This window comes from Salvelinus namaycush, chromosome 14, assembly GCF_016432855.1.
Source record: "Salvelinus namaycush isolate Seneca chromosome 14, SaNama_1.0, whole genome shotgun sequence".
Taxonomy (NCBI): domain Eukaryota; kingdom Metazoa; phylum Chordata; class Actinopteri; order Salmoniformes; family Salmonidae; genus Salvelinus; species Salvelinus namaycush.
Genome location: NC_052320.1, coordinates 15,873,265 through 15,897,180, shown reverse-complemented (window position 1 = coordinate 15,897,180; position 23,916 = coordinate 15,873,265). Strand labels below are relative to the sequence as shown.

Sequence of the window (23,916 nt, the reverse complement as noted above, 5' to 3'; positions counted from 1 at the left end):
CGCGCGTGCGTGGGCACACAGCTCCCACGGGACTGCCAAGCAGAAGAAATATCAGCCTGCAGAGAAGCACGAGATTGAACTTCACTTAACTTTCTAGTTTTCCCCTTTAGTTAACACTATCAACGTGTCCGTCTACTGTGGGAATTGCCAATATAAACCAACTTCAATGCAACATACCGAAACAAAACGAACTATGCAAGAGATTTTCTTGTAGGAACCAGAGTAGGATTCTATTGCATTGACAGGCAAGACTCAGCCCATACTATACAGACCAGTGCAGCATAACCAATCAGAGCTGCAGTATACCTATATGCAAATAGTCCATTGCCATATATGGATCTGTGCCATTCCTTTGAATTGGACTGTGTTTACACCATAAGTGGTGGTGAGTAGATGTGTTTGTTTTGAGATCAAAGCGAGTACCAAAGTGTTTTCTTGCATAAAACAACACATTTTCAGTCACCTCCTTGTCTGAATGACAAGTGGATAAACAGGTTAATGTCAAACCCTGCATAAGTCTCACGGAATGTAGGCCTACATTAAATACCACATATTGGCTGCTACTGTAGGCTGAATGATAGAACAGCTATTTCCATGTTAAAATGTAATGGGATAAATTTTCTCCATTATTTTTGATAGTGGGCCACTATGATAGGCCTATGTTATGATCAAATAGCCACAGTAGCCTACTGTTATAACTGTAACTTAAAGCGTGTACAGCCTAAGTGTTCAGAATATTCGCGCGCCAGAAGTTGCACAGAATTTTCACAATGTTCAAGTTTGCGCTCAGCAGACCTGAAATTTGCTCAGTGCTGAAAAAATTGGAAATGCCATGGAAACGTGTGGAGGAAAGATGCCATTAGGGAAAGATCCCGAATGTCCTCATTGCCCCCCAGCAAAATGATCCTACATTTAGGCTGTTGTTTATATGTGTATTTCACACTGTTGAGGTAAAAATTGGAGGATAATACTGTATGGATGTCAACCCCAATACATGTTCATGTTATTTTCACCAATCAACTGCATTATATTTTAAAACGACTTTGACTACCAGCACCCATTTCGCTAGGCTATCAGTTTATACGAACACCAGTTACCATTTAGCAGTCACTTCTTCTAAACCTGAAAAGGGACAACTTCTAAGACTTTTGCAGCGAAAACACATTGTGGGCCTGTTACAACACAAAAATCATGATGGATTTGACAAACATCCTTATTGTTAGATCAGATTTGTTAAATGTGCTCCAATCCAACATCCTCCTATCCCCATGGTCCCAGATGTCTCACTGCTGTACTCTAGTTACAGCTACTGGGTCATGAGCAGCTCTGTGCTCTTCTCTGACTCTGAGGAGCCAAAGGAGACAGGACATTTGCTTGAGTAACACGGCAGACTTGGCCAAACATAACCCGTGCATGTCGCTGTAACTGTAATGTAAGAAATGCATTAGCATCTGACTGCAGAGTGAGATTGCTAGGGTTGGATTAGTGCTGCCTGGGAATGTATGATTGGCATTCTAGAGGCTCAGCAGCTCTGGGTCTGGATTAGGCTTGTTTAGATCAGGCTGAATTGACATTCTCTGGCAAGCCAGCTGAAGAAAACTAATCTGGTTTGTTACATGGAACAGAATTCTTGGTCAAATTTGACCATACACTGTATTATTATCTAAGAACCCCCAGCCTACAGTACTTACAGTAATACACTACTAGAAATGCAACGTTGTACACTTTATGCATTGGTTGGAGATTGGACAATCTTTATCTTATCCTCTTCCATCTTGCTGTCTAGTTCTTTGTTTATCTTGCTGCGTTTGCCCGTTCTCTCATACAGCACCATAGCAGGCTCATGCATATCCAAGCAGGGCATAATCATGCAAACACAGACACATAGCGACACATAGCTAAGCATGCTGTGTCTGTGATACATGTGTGCTGTTTGGGGACTGTGTCTGTGATAGAGATGTGTGCTGTTTGGGGACTCTAATATAAACAGGTATGCCCAGTCCCTCTCCATTACCATCTGAAAGCAGCTGCCTCTCAGGGATTGGGATTAGGGCCCTGCTCACACTCCCTGCTACTCTTAACCCCTGCCCCGTCACATCTCTCCCCCATCGAGGCTGTGTGTGTGTGTGTGTGATGGAGACATGCCTTGTCAGCAGCAGCAGAGAGGAGGCAGAGCACCTGTCACACACTCTGCCTTCCTCAGAAGGAAGGAATCACAGAGGATGCCCAACAGATTCCACATGCCTCCTGTTTCACAGGCATCTAACCATACAGTGCACTACTCTCACGCACAGTCAATTGGGTGCAGAAGAGATTTCACATACTGAATAGTGATAAAGTTATCTGCCATAGACATAATATCTTATGACTATCAGGTTATGTGGCCTTGGCCAGAGTGAACTCATACAGGAGAGGCTAGCATCACTAGATAGATGATAGCCTGCTAAATTCTCAGTGCATATCTATTTGCTAGCTTGACTGTAGTGAGAACCACAGCTGTGTTTAGTGGTTTCTGCCTGCTGTGGGGACATGTGGAGAGTGGAGCACACTGCCCATCCTGGCCTTGCACTTGGCCAATAGTGAATGACTAGAATTGGGATGTTCTCGAGCCCCCAAACAGACTAATCAATGTATGTGTCAGTTTAACGTCAACAATGTCCATTACAAAGTGCTGTCCTTCTCAGTCTCTATCACATATACACAGGTTCCCCACTAACGTATAACATCAATTGAATAATTTTGACTTTTCAATTAAGATTGAGGTCAGAATCTCAATAGTTTTGCACCTGTAGTTTTAAATGTCATTCTAACACATGACATACAGAGCTAAAAATGCTCTCCAGTCTGAGTATAGAAAAGCAATTTCCCCAGGGGCTGTAAATAACTTGGCCTACATACTGTCTCTCTGTGACATCAATGCAACAGTAACTGTAGAATTAACATGACATCACTGCTCACAAAGCCACCAAATGAAACACACACACACACACACACACACACACACACACACACACACACACACACACACACACACACACACACACACACACACACACGTGTGTTCTGTAACCAGTGACATCATCCCTCCATAAAAGCAGTGTAAATATCCATATGTCTCTCATTGGGTTACTGAGTATCTCAGTGTTTCCAGCCCCGGTCGGACCGTTGAATCATGGGTGTTGTAGTCTGGGTCCTGTTGGTTTAACACACTAGGGGATTGTTGAAGGGAGCCATAGCGATTCGCTCATTAGTCATTCACACTCTACAGCTGCCAAGGACAGGGTGGGTGTTTGGCTGTGGTCTCTCCATATGTTTATACACACACACGTATACACACACACTCACATATCTTTCCAAATTGAGTAGTAGGCAGCTGAGCGTAGATGGGCACAGGGCGTTGGTACTCTGCCTCACTGCAAATGGCCTGTAAGCTAAACAGTGCATAGAGCATAGTGTACCAGCTCCTACCAAGCTGACATACAGGGTGGAGTAACTGTTACTGTTTCCCCTGGACCGATATTAATCTCTAACAGAGCTCTTTTTAGAGTTGAATATATTGTTTTGAGAGCTGTTTGAATGACTGAATGGTATTGGCAACCCTATGTCCTGTTGAGAGAGAGCTTCATTAGAATGCTTGGAGTAACTGCAGTCTTTTTGTAGCTGTCTTCTGCCCTGAAGGACAAACTAAAACACACTGAAGGGGCCACTGCCCCGCTGTGACGTCACTGACACTGTCCCAGTTTCCCTGTCACCAAACACCACGACCCTCTCACCGGCATTGGCAATGAGGACACACACACACACACACACACACACACACACACACACACACACACACATTAATCATGTGTCAGAAGCCTAATTATCAGGATTGTGGCTGAGAGTCAGACAGAGTGGATGGAGTGATCCCAGAGTTACAATCCCAGAGATGCAGTCAGCGGCTTGTGAGTTGGGACAGGCAGGCAGAGAGCTCACACAGCTACAGCTCTACATAGCTTTGGTTTACACAGCTCTGGCTCAGAGAGAAGTACAAGAAGGGAGGGACAGAGGGGGAGCTTGACAGGCAGAAGGGGAACAGAGGCACAACCTGGCTCAACTCTCATCCGGTGGTCGATTTGATGGTGGAAAAACAGGCTTGGGTGTCAGTGTCTCCTTCGAGGGGGAGAGAAAGAGGGCCTGTTGTTTTGAGGGGAAACGCATATTGTTTTCAACTGGATCGGCTGTACAGGATCTGTAAGCAGGGATTGTTTTCATGCTATAGCTCGAAGCATAAGAAGTAAGTTTCTGTTTGTTCTTGTGTTTCTGTCTGTGTCCAAATGTGTTTTTTTGTGCGTGCGTGCGCACAGATGGTGCAGTATGCTTGTTGTCTTGCTCCCATCCGGTTTCTTTTTTTGCTGATTTCCTGTGGGGATTCCTCAGTGCTGTATCATTTCTGTGGAACCTGACCTCAAACAGGGGCTGCTGCTGGTTATCTCAAAGGGAGTGAGACACACACAGAGACAGGCAGGGTTGGAGGAGTGGGAAAAAAATGGCAGAGCATTGAGTAATGTAACAAACTTCCAGAGAGATGGCTGCAAGCTGGGATTGGAATTATCTGTCTTCCAGTGCTTCGGACAGCATTCTGTAGGTCCGTCTCTCCTTCTCTCTCATGCCCAAACAAACACAGATCTGTTTCTGGGGCTGTGGGGGCGGTGTTATTAGTCATGCTAGATATCTACCTTCAGTCTCAGTCCAGCCTCCTGCCTGCCTTGACTCACTACTCCTTACTCATTACTCCCTGCTCTTTAGTCTCTCCCCCTAACTCTTCTGGTCTCCTCTCATCTCTACAGATAACTCCCTGCTCTTTAGTCTCTCCCCCTAACTCTCCTGGTCTCCTCTCATCTCTACAGATAACTCCCTGCTCTTTAGTCTCTCCTCCTAACTCTCCTGGTCTCCTCTCATCTCTACAGATAACTCCCTACTCGGCCAGGACCTAGTCGCAGTACCTGAAGTGTTCACAGGCCTCTTGCACGGCTCCTCGCCTGTCTTTGACTGTCAGGTGGAGCCCCTCAGCAGGCTGCCAGGTGGGGTACTGACACAGTCCAGCCAAGGCCAACAGCCGGCGCCAGCTCCAACGGTCCCCACCAAAACAACAGAAGCTCCGCTTCTGCCTCCTCCAAACATCAACATGGCTGCCATCCTGACAGACTGTGACCCCAAAGCCATCTATGCCACAGTGTCTAAGGGGGTGCCCAGGGACAGAGACAGAGACAGGATGAGGGACTTTGGGTCTAGGGCTGTGCCTGCTGGCAGGATGCATCCCCCTGGGGACCTGAAGCTGGCCCGCAGCCTCTCCAAGTCGGACTCGGACCTGCTGGTATCGCCGCCTAGCGAGGAGGAGGGAGGGCTGGGCAGCCGGAGTGAGTCCGTCTCCAACTGCAGTGCAGCCAAGAAGCGGCTGGAGAAGTCGCCCTCTTTCGCCTCTGAATGGGACGAGGTAAGACCCTTGCTTCACTGTTCCGTTGGACTTATGTTATAATATGGTGTTCTGTATTCATAGTTTATACACTCACCTGGGTGAGTTCTCAGGGATGACTTCTATACCATCACCATATAGTGTTACAGGTGAAAGGACACTACATGGTCACATTATAGCCCTCCTCATGGAGCTGTTGTCTAGTTATCGAGGGGTTTGCCTGTACAGTAGAATGACATCATGGAGCTGTTGTCTAGTTATCGAGGGGTTAAGCTGTACAGTAGAATGACATCATGGAGCTGAGAGACTCGGGAACATTAGGCCTGCATGAGTGAGATCCACACACACCCCTCTCTTTAGCCAGGTTTTCTCATTCATATCAGTCGTTTTTCTGCCCCTAAACTCTGTATTAACCCTGCTGAAACCCGGTCTATCACTGCAGTGAGAAGATAATATTCAAAATTGTATATATCCAGCCATTCAGAACTGAAATACCCTGTCTGAGGGGCCGATAACAAAGAATACAGAGCCAGGGAGAGGAGAGAGAGAGAGAGATTAGAAGTGACGGAAAGATGGGGCTAAAATGTGAGGAGGAGCTGAAAAAGTAACAGGATAGATAGGCCTAGACAAAGAGTTGGAAAGTGAGACGAGGAGAGCGGAGGAGAAGGCCATTGAGTTGCAGCTCTATCCTCCCTTCAGGACTGACCCCGCCTCCTCAGGTTGCCATGGTGTTACACTCCAACCTAATCTGAGCTCCCCTGGAGATGGGCAACTGTTTTTAGGGTTGCCTTGAACACACACTTTTTATTCAGTATTCTAAAATAGAGCCATTTGGAATAAGTGTTATCCGCAACATGCATGTAACTGCACCATTATGGGATTTTGAGATGCAATCTGCATGGATTGTTAAATCCACTTTAAATCTTCCACTATTTACATCCTTTGTCTGCGAACTGGCAGTGTAATGACTCCACATGACTCGATTCCCCTATTATGTCTGTGGCAGAATCAGCCATGATACATTTGTGATGCCGAGCAGAGGGAGTCAGCCAGGTGCTCAAGTAACAGGCTCTCCACAGTGACCAGATCGCGTTGCTCTGCGGTCAGTCGGTGTACCTTTACACAACCCTATACCAACAGGCACTGGGAGTCGTGATAACGGGAAAGATGGGGGTCGATATCCTGGTTTCTCTTCTCTGTGGTTAGTATGCAGGTGGCCAGAGCAGAGCCTGCCTGTGTGCCCGACCTTGAGGGGTCCTACACAGAAGTATGCTTTTAGATGACCCCTCTCCCTGACCTCTCCAAGAGGGGTGATGGAGCAGGAGAGAATTGTATTTTTGTTCCATCAGCCAAAATAATTGATAATCAACCCAGAGTAGAATCTTTTGTGCCCCACCTTCACCTCAGCTGAGAGGAATGACAACAAGAGCTAGGCTATGGCTGTATCCAAATTAGCACTTTATTCACTATATAGTGCAATACTTTTGGCCAAGGCTCTGTATAGGCCTAGGGAATAGGGTGTCACTTCAGACACACAGCTCAGACTCAGTCCCAGTAGTATAGTTGTGATGACAGCTGTAGAGAGGAAGTGGAGGGACAGTCAGTGAGTGTGACACGCAACACCACTCAAGGAACTGAACCACAGATCATTATCTCAATGGCCTGTTTATTTGAGCCATTGATGCCTCTCCTCAACACACTCAGCTATTTTATCTACAAAAGGCTATTACATTCAATGCAAAGGGAATGTATTTATTTATATACCATTTATTGGCATGGGAAACATGTTTATATTGCTAAAGCAAGTGGAATAGATAATAAACAATCAAATTAACAGCGAAAAGTTTTAAAATAATAGACATTTCAAATGTTATATTATTGTCTATGTGCAGTGTTGTAACAATGTGCAAATAGTTGAAGTACGAAAGGGAAAACAAATACCACTCTGTGGTATTCCATCTGTGGTATTCCATTTGTGGTATTCCATCTGTCGTATTCCATCTGTCGTATTCCATCTAATAGATATGGGAGTTAAGTCAAAGCTTTCCTTAATTTTGTGTCAGTCACAGTGGTCAGGTATTCTGACACTGTGTACTCTCTGTTTAGGGCCAAATAGCATTCCAGTTTGCTTTGTTTTTTGTTTAGTTCTTTCCAATATATATTTTAGTTTTCTCATGATTTGGTTGGGTCTAATTGTGTTGCTGTCCTGGGGCTCTGTGGGGTGTGTTTGTGTTCGTGAACAGAGCCCCAGGACCAGCTTGCTGAGGGAACTCTTCTCCAGGTTCATCTTTCTGTAGGTGAGGGCTTTGTTATGGAAGGTTTGGGAATCGCTGATCTTTTAGGTGATTGTCTTTTCTGGAATTTGATAATTCGCTGGTATCGTCCCAATTCTGCTCTGCATTCATTATTTGGTGTTTCTCTGTTTCCAGAATTCCACATGCAGAGTCTCAATTTGGCGTTTGTCCCATTTTGTGAATTCTTGGTTGTTGAGCGGTCCCCAGACCTCACAACTGTCAATGGGTTCTATAACTGATTCTATAATTTTTGTTTGTTGCCAGATCCTAATTGGGATGTTGGATTTTATGTTCCTTTTGATGGCATAGGCCCTTCTTGCCTTGTCTCTCAGATTGTTCACAGCTTTGTGGAAGTTACCTGTGGCGCTGATGTTTAGGCTGAGGTAGGTATAGTTTTTTTGTGTTCTCTAGGGCAACGGGTGTCTAGGTGGAATTTGTATTTGTTGTCCTGGCAACTGGACCTTTTTTGGAACACCATTCATTTAGTCTTACTGAGATTCACTGTCAAGGCCCAGGTCGGACAGAATCTGTGCAGAAGATCAACGTGCTAATGTAGGCCCTCCTTGTTTGGAGATGAAAGCACCAGATCTTCATCTAACAGTAGACATTTGACCTCAGATTCTAGTTGGGTGAGACTGGGTGCCTGCAGACTGTTCAAGTGCCTTGCCAATTTGTTGATATATACTGTATGTTGAAGAGGCTGCGGCTCAAGCTACATCCCTGTCTCACCCCACGACACTGAGGAATGAAATCTGCATTTTCTGCCCATTTTTAACTGCACCACTTGTTATTTGTGTACATGGATTTAAGGTTTTTCCTCAGCACCACTTTCCATCAATGTATATAGCAGATCCTTATTCCAAATAGTCAAAAGCTTTTTTGAAATCAACAAAGCATGAGAAGACTTTGCGTTTGTTTTGTTTGTTAATTAGGGTGTGCAGGGTGAAATATGTGGTCTGCCGTACAGAAATGTGTTAATAAAGCCAATTTGACATTTGCTCAGGAAATGTAGGTGTCTGCTGTTAATGCAGAGGATTTTCCTAAGGTTGCTGTTGATCTCATGGTCAAATTTCTCTCCGCTTTTTGGGATTTGGGTGATCAGCCAGATCTGAGCATGATGTTAAAGAGTTTAAGTATAGCCAATTGGAATTTGTGGCCTGTATATTTTAGTTCAATTTGGATACCATCAACTAGGGATGCACCGATATTACATTTTTGGCCGATACCCATAACCCATATTTAAAGTTTGAGCAGCCTTTTAAGCATTCTAGTACAGTGAAGTAGCGGTCTTTGTACCTAGCATTGAGCATGGTGGCGACACAGTAGAGGCTCAGAGAAAATGCCATGGAATCGCTTGTTCACAGTCTCTAGTAGAGTACATTTCCAAGTTAACCCAACGGTCTGTGTTGACATTTTTGTTGAGCAGGCGTTTCAATGACATGACAGGGTATCACGTCTGCTGCAGACACAGTTGAGCTTATTTCTCGAGTCAGATGTTTGAATGGAGCTAGGAGTGTTCATGTTTACAAGTTTCAAACATGTTCTCAAATGCCATTGAAATGGCAGCAGCGTTATGAGAACCAGCACATTCTTGAGCATGCAATACGGCTTTCCTCAGTACGAAATCCTCGTCGACCCACTGTGCTGTCAGACTAATAATGCTCATGGGGCTGACATCGCTGGTCCACATGTCCGTCGTGAAGCTGATAGCAGTGACGCCCATAGCAAGTAACGTTAGCTCATGGATGTGAGTTTCAAAAATACTGAGTAACTCCGGTAGGGCAACATATGATAAATAGCGCCTACTTGGTAGTGTGTACCGGTGCTCGACCCATCGGCGAAAGCTAACATCACCCACGACAGAGAACGGTTGAGTGTCAAGGGCAATGAATTCCATTATCTTGGTGTTAATGGATTTCACCTTTGAGTTGTCTCGCTGTAATTTTCTTACTCTTTCAAATGACTGCTCGACTTGTTGACTGCTCGATCCACACAGCAGACATTGTGGGCTAGGTTAGGAATGCTGTGTTGCATGTAGCGCTATATTTTTTGTGGGGTCATTACGTAATCTACCTACGTAATAGAGGTAGGTATGTACGTCAGCTTTGACATCGGTTTTACACATCGCCGTTAAACTAGACATCAGGCCGATGCCGATGTTGCCATTTTTAGCTAATATCGGCTGATTCCGATATGCTTACCGGTATATTGTGCATCCCTACTATCAATACCACAGACCTTTTTGGGTTGGAGGGTTTGTATTTTGTCCTGTAGTTCATTCAATGTAATCGGAGAGGCCAGTGGGCTCTGGTAGTCTTTTTAATAGCTGATTCTAAGATTTGTAATTGATCATGTGTATGTTTTTGCTGTTTGGTCTTTGTTATAGGGCGAAAAAGAATAGAGAAGTGGGGGGTCTGCTGTGCTGACTATTACACTCTGACAATGGGAGAGGGAGGAGGGGAAGATAAACTGAAGAGAACAGACTGTTTCACTTTTGTATCGAGATTCCAGTCATAACATTCTGTTTGTACAACTGTAAGACATATTAAACATATTCATTCACCAGTTAAATTACTTTCATGAAGCTACTGTTCAAATGTTATGCTGTGAACTTCATGAATGCGCCTGTGTCACAGCCATCGTCAAGGTCATTCACCTTCTAAATAGGTACATCGTTTTCCAATATCAAATTACTTCAAATCAAAAACAGTTTATTAGAAGTTGCACAGAATGAACTTTGTCCCATTACTTCAAAGTGCTCTGTCATTCCAGTCCCCTCCTGCAGGCACAGTGTTAGTATTATCAGTGTGGTTCTTCTCTCTGTTGTAGAGCATTTGGTCCCAAGTGGATAATGGGGTCACCAGACTGGAACAGCTGGCCGACTTGAATCTTTAGTTCCCCTGCTGAAACGTTCAGCAATATGACGATACTTTATACCCTCCTAACGATACTGTAGCTACTGGGACTAGCCTACATTATGAGTGACACAGGAGCCAGATCCGACTCTGTACGCTGTAATCACCCACAGCTTGATTGAACACCTGACCTCATGAAGTCCTGGAGCTGGAAGATGGGATTTAGCCTTTCCTAGAGGCTGCCTGTGGATTAAGTCATGATGCAGTTGTGTGGCGATAGGAAGAGGAGACGCCACACCACAGCAGCTCCCTACTGATCAGAGCAGCACCAGCTATAATCCTGCAGATGTTATTTCCTGGTCGGCTCTCCCTTATTATACAGTGTATGTCTATTCTCTACAATTAGATATTTAGATCTGAATTGACTGAGCTTAATAAGAATGTCACGTTGCCAATCACAACGAATAGGTAAGGCAAGGATGAAATGTAAACTGAACATTTTGTGTAAATTGAAATCTCGTTACACTGCTCTCCTTAAATGTCTGTCAATGAGAATAGCCTCAATGGATCTGGTTGCGTAATGTAGGAGTTGAACCTAAGCAGCAAAGGAAAGAAGAGGGTTATCCGCTTGGAGACTAGTGTTCCCTTGCCTGTGGCAGGATCTAGTCACAGAGCACCTAAAGATCCTGGGACTAAACACCTCCGTCTGCAACTGGATCCTGGACTTTCTGATGGGCCTCCCCAGGTGGTGAGGGTAGGTAGCAACACATCTGCCACGCTGTTCCTCAACACTGGAGCCCCTCAGGGGTGCGTGCTCAGTCCCCTCCTGTACTCCCGGTTCACCCACGGCTGCATGGCCAGGCACGACTCCAACACCATCATTAAGTTTGTAGACGACACAACAGTGTAAGAGGTCAGAGACCTGGCCGGGTGGTGTTAGAATAACAACCTATCCCTCAACGTAATCAAGATAAAGGAGATGATTGTGGCCTACAGGAAAAGGAGGACCTAGCACGCCCCCATTCTCATTGACGGGGCTGTAGTGGAGCAGGTTGAGAGCTTCAAGTTCCTTTCTGTCCACATCACCAACAAACTAGAATGGTCTAAACACACCAAGACAGTCGTGAAGAGGGCACGACAAAACCTATTCCCCCTCAGGAAACTAAAAAGATTTGGCATGGGTCCTCAGATCCTCAAAAGGTTCTACAGCTGCAACATCGAGAGCATCCTAACTGGTTGCATCACTGCCTGGTACGACAACTGCTCGGCCTCTGACCACAAGGCACTACAGAGGGTAGTGCGTACGGCCCAGTACATCACTGGGGCTAAGCTGCCTACCACCCAGGACCTCTACACCAGGCATCAGAGGAAGGCCCAAAAAATAGTCAAAGACCCCAGCCACCCCAGTCATAGACTGTTCTCTCTGCTACCGCATGGCAAGCGGTACCGGAGCACTTAGTCTAGGACCAAAAGGCTTCTCAACAGCTTTTACCCCCAAGCCATAAGACTCCTGAATAGGTAATCAAATAGCTTCCCGGACTATTTGCATTGTAATCTTTTATTTTTATTGGCAAGTCTGAGATGAGGCCTTTTCTTTGCAACTCTGCCTAGAAGGCCAGCATCCCGGAGTCGCCTCTTCACTGTTGACGTTGAGACTGGTGTTTTGCGGGTACTATTTAATGAAGCTGCCAGTTGAGGACTTGTGAGGCATCTGTTTCTCAAACTAGACACTCTAATGTACTTGTCCTCTTGCTCAGTTGTGCACCGGGGCCTCCAGCTCCTCTTTCTATTCTGGTTAGAGCCAGTTTGCGCTGTTCAATTGGCAATTTCTCGCATGGAATAGCCTTCAATTCTCAGAACAAGAATAGACTGACGAGTTTCAGAAGAAAGTGCTTTGTTTCTGGCCATTTTGAGCATGTAATCGAACCAACAAATGCTGACGCTCCAGATATTCAACTAGTCTAAAGAAGGCCAGTTGTATTGCTTCTTTAATCAGAACAACAGTTTTCAACTGTGCTAACATAATTGCAAAAGGGTTTTCTAATGATCAATTAGCCTTTTAAAATGATAAACTTGGATTAGCTAACACAACGTGCCATTGGAACACAGGAGTGATGGTTGCTGATAATGGGCCTCTGTACGCCTATGTAGATATTCCATAAAAAATCTGTTGTTTCCAGCTACAATAGTCATTTACAACATTAACAATGTCTACACTGTATATCTGATCAATGTTTTTTTATGAACAAAAAATTTGCTTTTCTTTCAAAGTGACCCCAAACTTTTGAACGGTAGTGTACATGTACATATTACCTCAATTAGCCCAAGTAACCGGTGCCCCCACACCTGTATATAGCCTCGCTACTGTTATTTTCACTGTCATTTCACAGGTTTTTTTGTATTTCTTTACTTATCTATTGTTTACCTAATACCTATTTTTTACTTTCAAATTGCACTGTTGGTTAGGGCTTGTAAGTAACCATTTCACTGTAAGGTCTACACCTTGTATTCGGTGCACGTGACAATTAAACTTTGATTTGATTTGAGGTGGAGTTGTGTTCCTGTGTGACGGAATCTAAGTAGGTACGAGGAGACCTTCTGTTGTGTTCAGGGTAGTGGCTTCATTTACGTACTGCAACCTCTTGAGTACCCTGACCTGTTTTGAGTACTTGTACCTCCTATGAGTAGTGGCAGCATTGCTTCATATTTGAACGTTTAAAAGACAATCTCTGTTTTTCTTCACACACCTTTCATGTAAAGGTTTGACGGTTACCAGAGATCTCAGTTCCTACAATGCCCATTATTGCCGCCTTGTCTGTATTCACAGGCTCCCTGTCGCTCTCTGTCCACCCCCTGAGCCTGAAGGTTGTCAGCTGGTCAGGTAGGATCACTTATTGCAGTGTAGCAGCCCGGAGAGTTGACAGTTTGCTCAACAACCTAGCCGAGGTGAATGCTAATGCAGAAACCCTGAGCTGCATTGTTCAAGATAACAGCCGAACGTTGCCTTTCAACGCATCACTCGGATTAGCATGTAGCCTGTCCGTGATGCATATGTGTGTGTAAGAGAGAGTACGGTATGCAAGTTCTTTCCTTTGGCAAGAAAAAGTTCATTTTCAGATTTTTTTTATGTCCTCGTTTTCATGACTTTTCTATTTCGTATTTTTTGTTGTCTATTGAATAGTTAATAGGGCTGTAATACTCAGTCACCCAGGAGGGGTTGCCCTGGGTTACATTATACCTAACTCATCACCCATTGGATAGTTTTCTTAAAGGTCTAATGCAGGTGTTTTTATCTCAACATCAAATCATTTCTGGGTAAGAATTAAATACCTTACTGTGATTGTTTTACATTCAAATGGCCCAAAATAAACAAATTGCTTCTTAGCTTGAGAAATTTCTCTTTGCTGAAACTCTGTTCTCGCACTGTTTTCAAGAAAACCTCAAGTACTCGGTCTGCATCATTGATGGAATGTTTAACAAATGAAAGCAATATTAAGCATAAGTATGTTTTCTAACTTTCCCCATCCTTTGTTTTAGTTATTTAGAAGCCTGTGAATATCCTCTGTAAATAGGTCCGTTTTTAAAGTCTCTCCCTCCCTACTGTTGCTGTGAGGAGCAGCCAGCCTGGCTGCGGGCGGCCATCTTGCTGGTCACGGCTGGCTGCTCTGGAACACTCTACTGAGCTGTGTGACAGCGTGTGGACGAGGGGGTCCCAGGGCACCAAAAAAAGCTATTTCATTGTGTGTCTGGGTCTGCTAACTCCTCCTATTCTAACACCCTCTTCTCTTTACACACACAGCCTGCCTTTACAGACGAGGAGATTTGACTTGCATGAGGTCTTGGCCTGCGCTTCTGCATTTAAGTGTTTGTGTGTGTTACGGTGTGTGTGTTTAATGCCCATGCTAATGCAGGTTATTCTCAGTCTTAGGATCATACTGAACATGACAATCCAGGGGATACATTGTGTGGGCCAGTTAGAGTAGACCCACAGATGGGAGGGGATAGAGAGAGAAGAAGAAAGAGAGCGGGAAGGCGACGCATAGACAGAGACTGAGAAGAAAGGGTAGTCATCTAACAGCCCACTTCACTTTTGCTTCATTTTTTGTCCTGCTCCCCACGGATCCCATGGCCACTATGAAGCCAGCTTTTGTGAGTATATTGATTCTCTTTACACAGTGTCTTTCAATTTTCCATTCATAGAAATTATGTTGTAGCCTACCTCTTTTTTTTCATTAATATTAATAATATTGTAACATTTTCTTTTCCATCTTAACTAAGCCAAGGATGTTTTCCTACTTTAGCCAACCTCATTGATCAAGACTTCTGCCTAATCTACTGTGGCATTTTTAAACTCCACAGGCTGTTTTTTGAGAGTATATCAATGTTGCTATGATCTTTTTCTGTATCTGTTAGCACTCTGTTTGTTTGGAGAGGGTTAAGCTCTTTTCCCAGATTCTCCCTCTGAGAGAGGAGATGGCTAGAGACCCTGTAGAAATAAGAGCGGTAAATCCCCATGCTGTGGGTTAGGACCTGCTGCTGGAATCAAACCAAACTCTGTGTGGTGTGTCATCGCCTGGGGTGACCAATGGAGGGTCACTCTGGGGCATTTGGTGAAGACTATTGATTGTGCTGTGTACCAGTGTCAGTGTAGATCCCGTGGCACCTGTTCAGAGGGTGTTGTGTTAGTGTTTAGGCCCTTTGAATGGCCTCTCCAGGCCCTGCTCTCGGTGCTAGCTTGCCAATGTGAGGCTCGGCTCCTTGGTCTGGGCACGCTTTCCGCTTTCCTCTGCCAGCTGGCCCTGGGTCTCGGTGCCTAAGGGCTCTCTCTGTCTTTGTCTCTCTCTCTATCACTCTCTCTCCATTTCCATCTCCCTCCATCTTTCTGAATTTTTTATCTACATCACTCTGACCCCAACCCCACCTGGTAGCTAACCCACTCCCTCCTCAGCTGTTGACCTTTAACACCCCCCTGACCTCTGACCTCTTCTCATCCTATCAGGTTGATGGTGCCCATAGACACTAGAGAGCCCCTCTCACAATGGATGTGTCTCTAGGACCTATATATGGATTAAAACCTTGTCTCAGCTCTGTGTTTGGTTATGAGTATCTATCCCAGTGAGAAGCTTCCTTGGCTGTGTATATAGGCCTATAGGCCGTACCTTGAGGAACCACCAGGCCGTTATATCCTCTGCTCAGATCAGGATGTATTTACTTAGTCTCACAGTATATTAGACCTGTCTGTCACAGCCAGCCAACTGCAGCCTTGAAAGCTGATTCTTATGTTGGATGAGGGGTGCCAAAATATCAAGGTTGAATGGTGCTAGTAATGCATTGTGTGTGTGTGTGTGTGTGTGTGTGTGTGTGTATACAGCTGTGTGATGTACAGTAATCAATCATTTCTTCCTATTGGCACCTTTCGGGTCCCATGTGCTCTAAGGAGGTGTATTCAGGGTATTGTCCTGAGTCACAGGCTGGTAGACCATTACAGAGAGGTACAGGGTTTGGCAGTCAGGTTCTGGAGGGGGAGATAGAATCCAGACATCTCCTCCATGAAAGAATGTAGCATAACATTACTCTAGCATTACTCTCTTTCCCCTGAGAGCCACAGCTCCTAGCCAGATTACCAGACAGCAGCGTATAGCACAGCCACTCAGACAGACAGAGGATGCTGGCTGGGCTGTATTGTCCAAAACTGCTCATTACTGGGAACTGATGACACTCAAGGGTTTTATTCTGCAGGCAAACAGAGAGCCTATAGATCTGAATGAAGCCACAGTCCTGTCATCTTTATCTGGGCAGGCCACACTTAGAGCTTTGTGTGACCACTTTACAGGAGACCTAGCATTCCTCCACAGGGTGATAATTGTCCCAACTCATCAATCTCTCCGTTTAATTGCAACATCAGGTTTGGAAGGGAAGCAATGCAATGTCATTTATGGACACTAGATTGAGCTAAATTATATTTTACATAAGCTATAAATAGATATTTAGAAAATAATGTCCTCATCCTATGAGAATACCAGTATTCAGGAAGGTATCCTTATTGACCTTTTTGTCTTTTATTCAGCATGATTTATGGTTATGACATCCATTGTTCTCAAATTATTTTATTTCCTTCTCATTCCCAACGCTCCTCCACCCCGAGAGAGTTCTATATAATAAACCTGTCCTGTTTGAAAAGAAACATCCCTGCTCATGAGTGTCTAACACACATTCTGAAAGTATTCAGACCCCTTTTTCCAAATGTTACAGCCTTATTCTAAAATTGATTAAATTCAGAACAATCCTCAGCAATCTAAACACAATACCCCATAATGATAAATGAAAACAGGTTTTTAGAAAACATAAATACCTTATTTACGTAAGTTTTCAGACCCCTTGCTATGAGACTCGAAATTGAGATCAGGTGCAACCTGTTTCCATTGATCATCCTTGAGATGTTTCTACAACTTGATTGGAGTCCAGCTTTGGTAAATTCAATTGATTGAACATGATTTGGAAAGGCACACACCTGTCTATATAAGATCCCACAGTTGACAGTGCATGTCAGATCAAAAACCAACCCTAGAGCTCCGAGACAGGATTGTTTCGAGGCACAGATCTGGGGAAGGGTACCAAAACATTTCTGAAGAACACAGTGGCCTCCATCATTCTTAAATGTAAGAAGTTTGGAACCACCAAGACTCTTCCTAGAGCTGTCCGCCCGGCCAAACTGAGCAATCGGAGGAGACGGGCCTTGGTCAGGGAGGTGACCAAGAACCCGATGGTCACTCTGACAGAGCTCCAGAGTTCCTCTGTGGAGATGGGAGAATCTTCCAGAAGGACAACCATCTCTGCAGCACTCCACCAATCAGGCCTTCATGGTAGAGTGGCCAGATGGAAGCCACTCCTCAGTAAAAGGCACATGACAGCCCGCTTGGAGTTTGCCAAAAGGCACCTAAAGACTCTTAGACCATGAGAAACAAGATTCTCTGGTCTGATGAAACCAAGATTGAACTTTTTGTCCTGAATGCTAAGTGTCACATCTGGAGGAAACCTGGCACCATTCCTACGGTGAAGCATGGTGGTGGCAGCATCATGCTGTAGGGATGTTTTTCAGCGGAAGGGACTGGGAGACTAGTCAAGATCGAGGCAAAGATGAACGGAGCAAAGTACAGACTGATCCTTGATGAAAACCTCCACAGATCGAACATCTCAAGCGTGTAGCGTCATACCCAAGAAGACTCAAGGCTGTAATCGCTCCCAAAGGCACTTCAACAAAGTACTGATTAAAGGGTCTGAATTCTTATAGAAATGTGATATTTCCGTTTTTGTGTGTAGATTGATGAGGGTTAAAAAATACAATTTTTAATACATTTTAGAATACGGCTGTAACGTAACAAAATGTGGAAAAAGTCAAGGGGTCTGAATACTTTTCGAAGGCACTGTACATAGCCTATCTATCTATAATGGGGGAGGGATCTGTCATTCCATGGTGTTTTCATTGTAAAGAGAACAGTGCCAGTGCCATGGAGGGGACTAGTTAATGAGGAGGGAGGGGCAGAGAGAAAAGAGTGGGATCAAAAAGCTCAGTGAACCCCCCCCCTATTCCACAGATGGTTCAGGCTAAACCCTCTTGTCCCCTTTCTTTTGAGCATGCATGTGCCTCATCCGTAGTGAGCACACAGAGAGGAGAGCCAGTATGGAGGCTGCCAGTTAAGACCGATATGGAGAACCAGCAGATGGTGATGGGAAAGGTAGTTTAGTCACATCTGTTTCAAATTAGGCTACCTGAATGAGTCAGCCAGCGTGCCAGCCAGCTTGTCGCTTGCTGTCATAGAAGTCCCATTTGCAACCTGCCGCATGTTTTTACAGATTAAAATGTGTTTATGCTTGTTATGCTATGTTCATTTCTGTTGGTGAGCAAGTTTCAAGTTATTGTCACGTGCACAAGTACAGTGAAATGCCTTTCTTACAAGCTCTTTCCCAACAATGCGGTAATCAATATCAGTAGTACTATAAAGTAGAACAAAAACACGAGAAATAAAAACAAGAAAAACACAAGTAAGTAAGCTACACTGCTCAAAAAAATAAAGGGAACACTAAAATAACACATCCTAGATCTGAATGAATGAAATATTCTTATTAAATACTTTTTTCTTTACATAGTTGAATGTTCTGACAACAAAATCACACAAATGATCAATGGAAATCAAATTTATCAACCCATGGAGGTCTGGATTTGGAGTCACACTCAAAATTAAAGTGGAAAACCACACTACAGGCTGATCCAACTTTGATGTAATGTCCTTAAAACAAGTCAAAATGAGGCTCAGTAGTGTGTGTGGCCTCCACGTGCCTGTATGACCTCCCTACAACGCCATGGCATGCTCCTGATGAGGTGGCGGATGGTCTCCTGAGGGATCTCCTCCCAGACCTGGACTAAAGCATCCGCCAACTCCTGGACAGTCTGTGGTGCAACGTGGCGTTGGTGGATGGAGCGAGACATGATGTCCCAGATGTGCTCAATTGGATTCAGGTCTGGGGAACGGGCGGGCCAGTCCATAGCATCAATGCCTTCCTCTTGCAGGAACTGCTGACACACTCCAGCCACATGAGGTCTAGCATTGTCTTGCATTAGGCGGAACCCAGGGCCAACCGCACCAGCATATGGTCTCACAAGAGGTCTGAGGATCTCATCTCGGTACCTAATGGCAGTCAGGCTACCTCTGGCGAGCACATGGAGGGCTGTGCGGCCCCCCAAAGAAATGCCACCCCACACCATGACTGACACACCGCCAAACCGGTCATGCTGGAGGATGTTGCAGGCAGCAGAACGTTCTCCACGGCGTCTCCAGACTCTGTCACGTCTGTCACATGTGCTCATGTGCTCAGTGTGAACCTGCTTTCATCTGTGAAGAGCACAGGGCGCCAGTGGCGAATTTGCCAATCTTGGTGTTCTCTGGCAAATGCCAAACGTCCTGCACGGTGTTGGGCTGTAAGCACAACCCCCACCTGTGGACGTCGGGCCCTCATACCACCCTCATGGAGTCTGTTTCTGACCGTTTGAGCAGACACATGCACATTTGTGGCCTGCTGGAGGTCCTTTTGCAGGGCTCTGGCAGTGCTCCTCCTTGCACAAAGGCGGAGGTAGCGGTCCTGTTGCCCTCCTACGGCCTCCTCCACGTCTCCAGATGTACTGGCTTGTCTCCTGGTAGCGCCTCCATGCTCTGGACACTACGCTGACAGACACAGCAAACCTTCTTGCCACAGCTCGCATTGATGTGCCATCCTGGATGAGCTGCACTACCTGAGCCACTTGGAGTCTACAACCCACACGTCTCATGCTACCACTAGAGTGAGAGCACCGCCAGCATTCAAAGTGACCAAAACATCAGCCAGGAAGCATAGGAACTGAGAAGTGGTCTGTGGTCACCACCTGCAAAACCACTCCTTTATTGGGGGTGTCTTGCTAATTGCCTATAATTTCCACCTGTTGTCTATTCCATTTGCACAACAGCATGTGAAATTTATTGTCAATCAGTGTTGCTTCCTAAGTGGACAGTTTGATTTCACAGAAGTGTGATTGACTTGGAGTTACATTGTGTTGTTTAAGTGTTCCCTTTATTTTTTTGAGCAGTGTATATACAGGATCAGTTCCAGGGTCAGTGCCAGTAAGCTACAGTACCAGTCATTAGTTTGGACACATATCATTCCAGGATTTTTCTTTATTTTTAATATTTTCTACATTGTAGAATAATAGTGAAGACATCAAAACTATGAAATAACACATATGTAATCATGTAGTAACCAAAAAAATATATTTAAGATTCTTCAAAGTAGCCACCCTTTTCCTTGATGACAGTTTTGCCCACTCTTGGCATTCTCTCAACCACCTTCATGAGGTACAGTAGTTACCTGGAATGCATTTCAATTAACAGGTGTGCCTTGTTAAAAGTTAATTTGTGGAATTTCTGTCGTTAATGCGTTTGAGCCAATCAGTTGTGTTGTGACAAGGTAGGGGTGGTATACAGGACATAGCCCTATTTGGCAAATGACCAAGTCCATATTATGGCAAGAACAGCTCAAATAAGCAAAGAGAAATGATCAGTCCATCATTACTTTAAGACATGAAGGTCAGTCAATCTGGAAAATTTCAAGAACTTTGAACGTTTCTTCAAGTGCAGTCGCATAAACCATCAGGCGCTATGATGAAACTGTCTCTCATGAGGACCGCCACAGGAAAGGAAGACCCAGAGTTACCTCTGCTTCAGAGGACAAGTTCATTTAGAGTTTCCAGCCTCGGAAATTGCAGCCCAAATATATACTTCAGAGTTAAAGTAACAGACACATCTCAACATCAACTGTTCAGAGGAGACTGTGTGAATGAGGCCTTCATGGTCGAATTGCTGCAAATAAACCTACTAAAGGACACCAATAATAAGAAGAGACTTGCTTTGGCCAAGACACACGGGCAATGTACATTAAACCGGTGGAAATATGTCCTTTGGTCTGATCAGTCCAAATTTTTGGTTCCAACCGCTGTGTCTTTGTGAAACAGATGATCTCAGCATGTGTGGGTCCCACCATGAAGCATGGAGGAGGAGGTGTGATGGTGTGTGGGTGCTTTGCTGGTGACACTGTCAGTGATTTATTTAGAATTCAAGGCACACTTAACCAGCATGGCTACCACAGCATTCTGCAGTGATACGCCATCCCATCATTTGTTTTTCAACAGAACAATGACCCAACACACCTGCAGGCTGTGTAAGGGCTATTTGACCAAGAAGGAGAGTAATGAAGTGCGGCATCAGATGACCTAGCCTCCACAATCACCCGACCTCAACCCAAATGAGATGGTTTGGGATGAGTTGGACCACGGAGTGAAGGAAAAGAAGCCAACAAGTGCTCAGCATATTTGGGAACTCCTTCAAGACTGTTGGAAAAGCGTTCCAGGTGAAGCTGGTTGAGAGAATGCCACAAATTAACTTTTAACAAGGCACACCTGTTAACTGAAATGCATTCCAGGTAACTACCTCTTGAAGCTGGTTGAGAGAATGCCAAGAGTGTGCAAAGCTGTCATCAAGGCAAAGGGTGGCTACTTTCAAGAATCTCAAATATAAAATATTTTTTGTTAGTACATGATTTCATGTGTGTTATTTCATAGTTTTGATGGCTTCCCTATTATTCTACAATGTAGAAAATAGTTTTAAAAAACAACCCTGGAATGAGTAGGTGTGTCCCTTTTGACTGGTAAAGTATATACAGAATCAGTTCCAGTATCCGTTCCAATACAATATTTGCAATGTTCAGGGATACTGGAGTGATAGAGGTAGATATTTATAGGGGTAAGTTGATTATGTATCAGGATGTATGATAAACAGAGTAGCAGCAGCTTGTGTGTGTATGTGTGTGTGTGTGTGTGTGTGAGTGTGTAGAGTCCTGTGAGTGTGCATAGTGTCAGTGAAAAATGTTAATAGAAGGGTCAAGCAAGATTTCCGGGCCTACCTTCAGCTCCAGTATTGTTCTAAATGGCAGAAAAGACAAACCGTTTTTGACACCTGAAGGGTAAAACCCTCAGTAAAACGAGAGCTATCTCTGATGGTACTGCATGGAGAGGTGTGTGGGTGTTTCTAATAGAGCTGTGTGACTCATCCAGTTCCTAATTTGTCTAGGGTGACGGTGAGGCTGGTTCTGGAGTGTGTTGCTCCTCAGTGTAGGGAGACGTCAAATTTTGAGATCGGATAGAGCAGGAAATGGATCAAATTCTTTTTTATCTTTTCACACCGTGCATCGAAATGAAAATGAAGTGTCTTTCTTGCAGGATTAACTTTGAAAATGAATAAGGGAAAAGGAAACTTCAAAAGAGTAATACACACGCGTGCACACACACACACTTCAGCTCTTTAAATGATCAGCCGGATGGCTGCATGATGCTAGTTCATAGTTTACAACAACAAAAAATGTAATTCTGCAATGATCTGGGCATCGCTTATCAACAAAGTATTCTCACAATTGCAGTTCGGTTCTTGAGGCAGGATGTTCTCCTTTTCAATGAGGATGTTTGTCATGGCCATATGGAATTTTGTTTTATGTTTTCCATTTTGAATGTTCTTCAAATGTAAGAAGTCAGGTCTGGTCTCACACATTTTGCTCTGCTGGGCCAAAACATTAGAATGTGGAAATGAAAACCAAACAACAACCTGACTCTCTCCCAGCAGATGCCTCCCACACTACCTCCTCGGAGACCTCAGTCCTCTGAAAGTGTAAGAGAGCACGTCCTTCATATATCTCCGTTGGTGTTTATTTTGGTCCTGTGGTACTCTTCTCTTTCTGGTGTGTGTCTTTCCTCTTCTTCTTGGTCCTTCTTATTGATGGAGGTGAATACGATTGTTATTTTTTGGGAATAACCTTTTTGTGAGACTCTTGTTACTCTAACGATCTAACCTTTTAGTCTGTTGTTCACTGCTTTGTCTGTAAGGCAAGACCCCTACCTAAGTAGGCTCCATTGCTTGATCTTTCATAGTCAACTTCTTTTATTGCGCCAATTGTTAGCTACCTCTTCCCATGATGATTAAACCGTGATCACTCTGAATGCTAATTTCCACAATCTTTTTGCTGGGAAATATACATAGACTGACTGCTCACCAAGTGTCAAACTGACTAAGCTATCCAGTTAAAGTCATTTCCAAGGTAGCCCTCTCATGTGGAATTGGGACTAATGCATTTCATTCTCCTCCTTTTAAATGTAAGGTTACATAATAGAGGCCAGGCCTGTTCTTTGTGCATTGACCTGAGAAACTGGCAATCACATTTCATTATTCTGGTCCGATGTGTATAATGTGGGATTACTTCCCATCTTTTCCTTTAGTTCTAGTGGTTGAGAATGGTAGATAGTATTATTAAGTTGTTAACAAGAGTTTATATAAGGCTTCCTGTTCTCCTAGTGCCTCCAGGCAGCAGCATGCAGTGTCTACCAGAGGCAGGGCTCTACATTGTGACCATTGTACTTGCATATGCGCCTAAATATTTTCCTCTGCGACCTGGAATTTTAATTTAGGAGCAGCAGTGCGCCTAGAGAAATTAAGGATTTTAGCTTTAATATCTCACATATTTACCATTGTGCTCCTAAATTTCTTTGCGTGCGCCGACATTTTTTAACTTAGGCGCACAGGTGCTCCTTGTAGAAAAGGTCAGCGTAGAGCTGAGAGGTCAAATCAGACATGCTGACGCAGAGTGGCCCATAGCTAGTCTCTGCACTGCATCTAACCTCTCACCTGGATAGAGACAAGGCTTTTTCATAAACTATAAAGTGCTCTAGGTAGTGAAATTC

The 23,916-nt window shown here is 44.4% G+C and overlaps 1 protein-coding gene across 3 annotated transcripts in view; it reads left to right on the top strand.

Annotated features, from left to right (window-relative positions):
* The window catches only part of LOC120059190 (ankyrin repeat and SAM domain-containing protein 1A-like), a 107,706-nt gene that overhangs the window by 55,066 nt on the left and 28,724 nt on the right, over positions 1 to 23,916 (top strand). For all 3 annotated transcript variants that reach the window (XM_039008050.1, XM_039008051.1, XM_039008049.1), the window contains exon 14: positions 4,950 to 5,476. In XM_039008050.1, the coding sequence (XP_038863978.1) occupies positions 4,950 to 5,476 (527 nt within the window). The remainder of the gene's footprint in view (positions 1 to 4,949; positions 5,477 to 23,916) is intronic.